The sequence below is a fragment of the Sinocyclocheilus rhinocerous genome, unplaced genomic scaffold, assembly GCF_001515625.1.
Source record: "Sinocyclocheilus rhinocerous isolate Xijiao unplaced genomic scaffold, SAMN03320098_v1.1 scaffold2277, whole genome shotgun sequence".
NCBI lineage: Eukaryota > Metazoa > Chordata > Actinopteri > Cypriniformes > Cyprinidae > Sinocyclocheilus > Sinocyclocheilus rhinocerous.
In genome coordinates, this window is record NW_015642816.1 from 248278 (window position 1) to 256540 (window position 8263).

Genomic DNA, 8263 nt, shown 5'->3' on the forward strand with positions numbered 1-8263 from the left:
TTGATTCAAATAAAAGAAGTTAAATTGTTACCACGTGACGCACATTTTTATGTTACCAGTTATATATTATGTGTCATATAATAGTAACATAACAAAGACCTTGAAGCTGAAATGCGTGTGTTTTATTTCTGCAAGGTAAACCAGTGATGATAATAACAGAATATATGGAGAATGGATCCCTGGACACCTTTTTGAAGGTACATTTCTGCTTTTCTCAGTCAACAAAGACACTAATGTGACATGGTCAACAAACATTGTAATAAATGTCAATAAACATCAATAAATTATATATCATTCATCATTGTATGAAATTTATGGACATGTCATGAAAAAAAAAACGAGATGATTAGTTACACTTTATTTGAACATGTTCCTTGTTACAGTGTAATTACACAAATAATTACTGAGTAATATGAATTAATCGTGTATTACGAGGTTTCAAGTTGGTTTAGTGTTAGTTGCTTTAATTATTCATAATTTACTGCTATTACTATAGTATATGTAACGTTTAAAAGGGACACTTTAAAGTGATATCTTTGTTATAATGAAAAAAAGGTTGTATTTTATTTATTTATTTATTTATTTATTTATGTGTCACTAGTGTTTTGTGATTGAGCAAATCCATACAAATTGTACTTAATTATTGTATTGCGTTTTTGTGCATCAAATTAAATATAAATATATTAATCTTATTTTGTTATGATGAAACGTGTTTATATAAGTGTTTTAAATTGTAGTTTTTGTGTATGTATATATATATATATGCATACAAATATATATATATATATATATATATATATATATATATATATATATATATATATATAAACACACATACAGTGGGGAAAATATAAACATTTTTTAGATTTATATACATACACATACATACACAGGGCCTTGCAAAATATACTTTTTCCTTTATATAGATATATAATTATGTTTGAATTAATATATGTATCATTTATTTTGAATTAATTTATTTAAACTCACCAAACACTTAATAGCAGCTTTTTGTGTGCACTTCATCAAAAGCTACTCCCCTCAGTTTGTGCGGTGAGCCATTCTTTCTGAAGTATAAGCATTTAGTTTGATGTATTGCTCTCATATTTGTGTCTTTACTGCTCCAACAGAAGAACGACGGTCAGTTCACTGTCATCCAGTTGGTCGGCATGCTGCGTGGCATTGCTTCTGGCATGCGCTACCTCTCTGAGATGGGCTATGTGCACCGTGACCTGGCTGCCCGCAACATCCTGGTCAACAGCAACCTGGTGTGTAAGGTGTCCGACTTCGGCTTGTCGAGAGTGCTGGAGGACGACCCAGAGGCGGCCTACACAACCCGCGTACGTGCTACAGAAGATAAACGCTGAGCCACGCTAACAGCTAACCTACTACTCCTTGCATCTATTAGCTGCCTCACAGCAGCGCTTTGTTTTAAACCTACATTCAAACCCAGTGCCACTAGCACCCTACTTTTCAGTACTGTTCCATTCCTGCTCTCTGATAATGCACTAACGTATTGAGCTGGACACTTCCATCTCAGGGTGCATTACAGGCTTTATTACACACTATACGATCATCTGCTGCATCCTCCACAATTCATTAGTGTCCATAGTTCAGGGATCAACCCTGAACTATGGACACTAATTTCCACCACAGAATTGTCAGAAATAAGTTTATATTTCGCACATGCAAGTTATAAATTTGTAATTCTGAGTTTACAGCTCACATTTCTGACTTTATTTTGATTCTGACAATTGCAACTTTTTTATCTCACAACTCTTACTTTTTTTCTCACGATCCTGACTGCTTTTTCTCACAGTTGCTAGCTTGTATCTCATAAGTATGACTATTTTTCTCACAATTGCATGTTTATGTCACAATTCTGACTTTTCTTCACAGAATTGTAAGTTAACATCTCACAGTTCTGACATTCATTCATTCAGTCATTCTGTGGCAAAATAATATTCCATTCTGAACTGATCTGTGAAGTCAGGAAATAAAAAAAAAATAATAAAATAAAAAATTAAGAATTTTTTTAAGAAGTACAACCCTAAACATTCTTAAAAAGTAAAAAATGAAAAATACCTCAAAGACCGTGTTTTTGCGCAGCCTGCAAATTACCACAATAATCATAATAAGTATGCATTATTTTCATTGCAACTGGCTTGGCAGGAGTGTAATACTCATTCCAAGATGTTCGTAAGAATGTTACTAAGTTCAACTTTTCAAAAATTCTTTAAGAAGTTTTCAAGAATTGTCTTAACATGACAGGCTGTGGCGTTTTGCACAGCGTTCTTGCCAAAGACTCAATGAATTCAATAAAATTACCTCGAATGCCATGTTTTTGCACAGCCTGCAGATTACTGTAAGAATCATGAGTGTGCAACTCCTGAAAAATTCTTAAAGGGGTCATATGATGCGATTTCAAGTTTTCCTTTCTCTTTGGAGTGTTACAAGCTGATTGTGCATAGATAAGATCCCTGAAGTTGCAAAGACTAAAGTCTCAAATCCAAAGAGATATTCTTTATCAAAGTTAAGACTCTGCCACGCCCCCCTAAAACGGCTCATTCTAACACGCCCCCACATATCTACCCCACTATGTGGAAATATCTGCAATAATGTACAGTATTTGAAAAATAATGTGTTTTTTGAACATTAAAGCATGTCAACATATTCTGTTACACCAAATACACAAAATAATGATCTTTAAAAAAGCATCATATGACCCCTTTAAGTATTCTTAAGAACATATTTTTTCTTAAGAAAAAAAAGAAAAAAGAGAGGCTTTGGTGTTATCTGATTGTATGCTGATTCTTCTTGAAGACTCATTGATTAGCTCAATGAATATTGAAACCTTGTATGTAATTAAGTCGCTGTAGGTAGTTATATGTTTATGCATTGCTTGCAGATTACCATACTAATCATAATAAGTGCACACACTATTTTCATTGTGACTGGCTTGACAGGAATTAAGTGTTCTGTGTCACACTTTTTTATATTTTAAATCATTATTTTTAAATGCATTCATTCCCACTTAGTTTTTCTAGCTGTATCTCTAGAAGGAATAAGTCCTGTATGTAAGCATTGCATTGCAAGAAGCAAATGCAAAGTGGCAGTTAAGAACTATTTTATTTTTAAGAATAGTTTGTGAATTTGTCCCCAAATAACATGTGCAAATAACATTGAAGTGCCCCTAATTTATTCTTGTTGAATATTCTGACATTTAAAACATATGTTGCTAAATCACACTAGGAAATTGTTTCTTTTTTTTTTGCCTCAAAACCAGTGAAATTTTGCCAGAGCAAGAACAAAAATATTCAACAGTGAAAACTAATTATTGTTGAGCCCTGAAAATGGAACTGCCTTATTCTGAAAGAGGATAATTAGAAATTTGGTGGTAGCTGTCATAGTTAGCATAGCATAGCGTTCTTTGTCATCTGTTTCTTGTTTTGGTGTGTCACACTGAGGGAAGCGTTTTATGGCTGTGTGAACTGTCGGCGAAGTAAATTAAGTCATGTCTCCTCAGTGCTGTCAGAGATGGAGTGTGCTAACACCGGGACAGTCAATTAGCGATTAGCATGCAGCAGCCGTCCACAGACCTAATGCTTCCTGTCACATTTCACAGCCTGACACCATTCCTTCCCAGCGATAATCACCTGTTAAGATGCTCTGACAAGACACGTTTCTGATGTGACATGTGGATTTCAGCGTGCTGTTTGTCTTGCAGGGAGGAAAGATTCCCATCAGGTGGACGGCTCCAGAGGCCATCGCCTACAGGAAGTTCACCTCAGCCAGTGACGTGTGGAGCTACGGCATTGTGATGTGGGAAGTGACGTCGTACGGCGAGAGACCATACTGGGAGATGAGCAATCAAGACGTAAGTCGAAATAAACCCAGAATTCTATTAAACTGCGGTTCATGTGGTCTTATTGGCACTACATTGTGTCTTTATAAGTGAAAATTAATTTTAAACACAATATTGTCAATATTGTATGTTTTGTTCAAATTCGCAAACAAAAATAGTTCCAGTCAAAGTCACAGAAGAATTGTTGTCTTTCCGAGCAACACACAGAAGTGTTTCATTACTGAATGAATCCACAGTTTTGAATGAATCGAGTGAAGGAATGATTCAGTGACTCATTCATAAAGACAGTCACTTGCTTTGTTTCTGAATGAATCGGCTGTTTGAATGAATCGAGTGAGTCAATGATTCAGAGACTCATTCATAAAGACAGTCATTTGCTTCGTTTCACAAGAATGCTGTTTTTCCCCCCATATATCTGCATGATTGCAAATGTGATACTGATTTCATATAATAGTTGAATAAAGATAAAGTGAATATAATATATAAAGTTATTATTGTGTTAAATTTTAGACTTAATATTTTCTGTTTTGCTCAATTTCACAAACAAAAACAGTTCCAAACAAAGCCACAGCAGACCTGTTTTGAGTATCCAATCAACATACAGTGATGTTTCCTAACTGAATGAGTTTGCATTTTGAACGAATCGAGTGAGTCAATGATTCAGTGATTATTTTATAAATACAGTCACTTGCTTTGTTTCTGAAGGAATTGGCCATTTGAACAAATCAAGTGAGTCATTGAATCAGTGACTCATTCATATAGACAAGTCATTTGCTTTGTTTTATGAATGAATTGGCTTTTTGAATGAATCGTGAGCCAGTGATTCAGCGACTCATTCATAAAGACAGGGACTGTGTCCGAAATCGCATACCCTCTTGAATAGGTACTTTTTTGAATAAGTAATTACTTCACGGCCGCAAAAAGAGAATGCTCTATATAGTATGAATGTGTGTAGTATGAATGTATTCTGGACGAACTACGGTACATTAGCCATGTTGTCATTGTCATGTGACCCACCAGCATCAGTTGCATCGCGTCACTGATATTCATAAATCCTCTCCCGTGGCCTCATGGGAGAATAAGTGTCCATCATGCACACTTCAGAATCACGCCAGAAGTAGTAGGACATCCGGGTACTTTTTGCCTACTCTTTTATGAGTACTGTGAATTCGGACATACTTATTTTGCCACATACCTGTTTTCGCCTGCTATATAGTAGGGAAGTATGCGATTTCAGATGCAGCCAGTCACTTGCTTTGTTTCGGAATGATTGGCTGTTTGAATGAATCAAGTGAGTGAATGATCCAGTGACTCATTCATAAAGACAGTTACTTGCTTTGTTTCGGAATGAATCAGCCCTTTGAATGAATCAGATGAATGCATGACTGAATGACTCATTTATTAAGGTAGTGACTTGCTGCCACCTACTGGTGTTTTTTATTTTTTTATATTTAGAGCATCTTTTTTTATCATTTCATATTTCAGTATGAAAAAAAACGTCTATTTAATGTTTTTAATCATTTAAAACAATAATGATTTTAAATGATCTTTTGGGGGGTAATTTCTTAGCCACAATTAATGTGCAATTAATTTTAATTTAAAATGTAACCACTTGACATCCATAGTATTTGTTATTGTTATAAATATAATGATATATATCTAGTGATGATATAGTATACTTTTATGAAAAGATTCTGTTTCTGGGCAACAGTAAAGCCAAAGTGCAGTTTTCCCCTGCAGTCTTTTTAACACTACACCACAATAATTGCTTCCCATAGCCGTTTTAAGCACTCACATGCTCTCTCGTATTTGCCTTAGGGGAAATGAGAGCAATAGAATGCTGATGTCTATAAATAGATCAGGAAGTGAGGGTAAAATCTGAGCTGAACTGACATATCGAACACCGTCAGCGGGGGAGATCCATGCAGATTTTGGGGTTGTGCTGGGGGCTGGATAAACTCTTTCTCCCACCGCGGTACATCTGCCTGCGGTCCAGTCAAAGGTCACCTGCTTAACAGCAGAATAGGAACAAACGGGATGCTGGGTAATGGATATTGGGGTTGAAAATGTGAGTTTCGGGTTTTGGCCATTATAATTTTTACTCTTAGCTTTTCTGCACAGAAAGAGCATCAGCTCTCTGTAGACAGAAATCTGCTGGCGTAATGGAGTTCGGCTCAGGCATAGAGTTTCTGTAAAAGACATTTTGTACAGTACCTTTACCAGAAGCTAACGTCATCTATTGTTCCCTTGTCTCTGTCTAAATACAAACATGATCTCACTGGATAGACACTAATACATTCAGTAAATAATAACATATGAACAGCTTATAAAGTCTAGACCAGGAATATTAAACAAAAAAAAAAGGCAGCATTTCTCATTTTCATAACTGAAATAAAAAGAAATTATATATATATATATATATATACAGTATATGTGTGTGTGTGTGTGTGTGTGTGTGCAATGAATAAATCAATATGACAAAAACACAATAAACTGGTTAAAACAAAATAAAATAACATAATAAACATAAACATAATAACATTATAAATAACATAGCATAAAATAAAATAAAAAAATACTTCAAAATATCAATAAACACAATGATAATATCTCAACTATACTAATATAAAACACGTTTTGTGTTAGTATTTATTAAGACTAATAAAGCTTACAATTTTCATGAAACCTATGTTTTCATTAAAAAGTTAATAAATGGTTAACTAAACATTTGGTTACCTATATATTTACTAATACATTAACATTAATTTTAACATTTAAAAATAATTACATAAAACACATTTATCTAGTTTTGACATTATTTTGATAATACAAATTTTATACCACGGAAAAAAAGTATACTATATACAATTGTATATATATGTACTATTTAACACAAAAAAGAACACAATTAACAAATTAATTTTAAAAAGTAAAATATTGATATAAATATTAACAAATTAGCCTTCAAGAATTTCTTAGTTAAGTAAATATTGATTTAATTAATAATTCAAGTAAACAGACAGTCAGTATAAAAACATAGGTGGAGTTTGTAGGGAAGTATGCGATTTCCTTACATTTATTTATTTTTAAATATAAAAATAAATAAAATAAATAAACTCTGCCTAGTAGGCACCTCAGACCAGAGCCAATTGATTTTGCCAGAGCTATTAATAAAACAAATATATTCACATTTTCTCATTTTATTTGTATTATCTAATTATTTTAATGAGTATGTTAAGGCTAAATTATTTTTAATTAATGTTTTTAAAAAGTAGCTCTATGCTCTCGCGACTCACAAATCTCAAAGTATCGTGTGAGTGGACTCTCTTCTCGTTCTGGTCCCGCTTTAGTCTGGTGTTAGTGAGGCCAGCAGGGGGTGCTCACCCTGTGGTCTGTGTGGGTCCTAACGCCCCAGTGTAGTGCGCTATATAAATGCATCATTCATTCATTCATTCATGCAGAGATATGCTAAATAAACAAAATGGATATTTGTCGTTTTTTTAAATAAACCCACAACTACAAGAGTGGAGGTCTATAACTCTGACACTTCCAGTATTTATTCTACTGCTGCTAATACTGACACAGCAATCGAGGCCGCGTCAGAGAACACTTCAGGCCCTGGAACCTGCAGCACCGGTACCGCCACAGTGTCTGCGGAGACACCCGCTCAACCCGCAGCCACATCTGGATACATCAACGACCTCGGGGAGAAAGCTACAGGGCCCAAACAGCCCATACTTTCTTATGTATATGTACAAGGTTTGAAATTAACACCCGCAAACCCGCCAAATGCGGGTAAAAATCAGCTGTGGCGGCTAACGCTGTCAAATCACTAACCAATTTGGCGGGTTACTTTTCGTAAGTTATGTTCACTCATTCATTTGTCTCGGAAGTTCATGCAAGCCAAATCTGCGCAGGTTTAGCGCAAATACTGAACTCGTGAGACATCATTACATTATCGAGAATATTGCAAAAACCAAACAAAACACACCTACAGAGGCACGCATGCGTGACGTGATGAAGTCTGGTTAGACCAACACAGGCTTTAGAGCGCGTGCGCATTTAGACTGCGTTCTTTCACTGCATTATTCAGTCTATTAATATGCATTAAGAATGATCACATAATTCAAGATAAGGGGGCAGAAAATGTATATATTTAAATAAATTCATATAGTTAGTCAATATCACACGAAGAGTGACGTTTTTTTCTTAAAAAATCAGCATGGTTACAAATGTGATATTGATTTTATACAACAGTTCAATAAACAATAAGTTAATATCAAGAGACTTACATTTTAGACAACATATTGGCTGTTTTTGCGCTATTTCTGTGCTATTTCGCCAACAAAAAACATTCCAAACACAGCCACAGTACTGTTTTGCGTCTCTGAGCAACAT

At 34.7% G+C, this 8263-nt stretch overlaps 1 protein-coding gene across 2 annotated transcripts in view; it reads left to right on the forward strand.

Moving 5' to 3' along the window:
- epha5 (EPH receptor A5) overlaps positions 1 to 8263 on the forward strand; it is an 81883-nt gene that overhangs the window by 65348 nt on the left and 8272 nt on the right. For both annotated transcript variants that reach the window (XM_016573692.1, XM_016573693.1), the window contains exons 12-14: positions 136 to 197; positions 1131 to 1340; positions 3728 to 3877. In XM_016573692.1, the coding sequence (XP_016429178.1) occupies positions 136 to 197; positions 1131 to 1340; positions 3728 to 3877 (422 nt within the window). The remainder of the gene's footprint in view (positions 1 to 135; positions 198 to 1130; positions 1341 to 3727; positions 3878 to 8263) is intronic.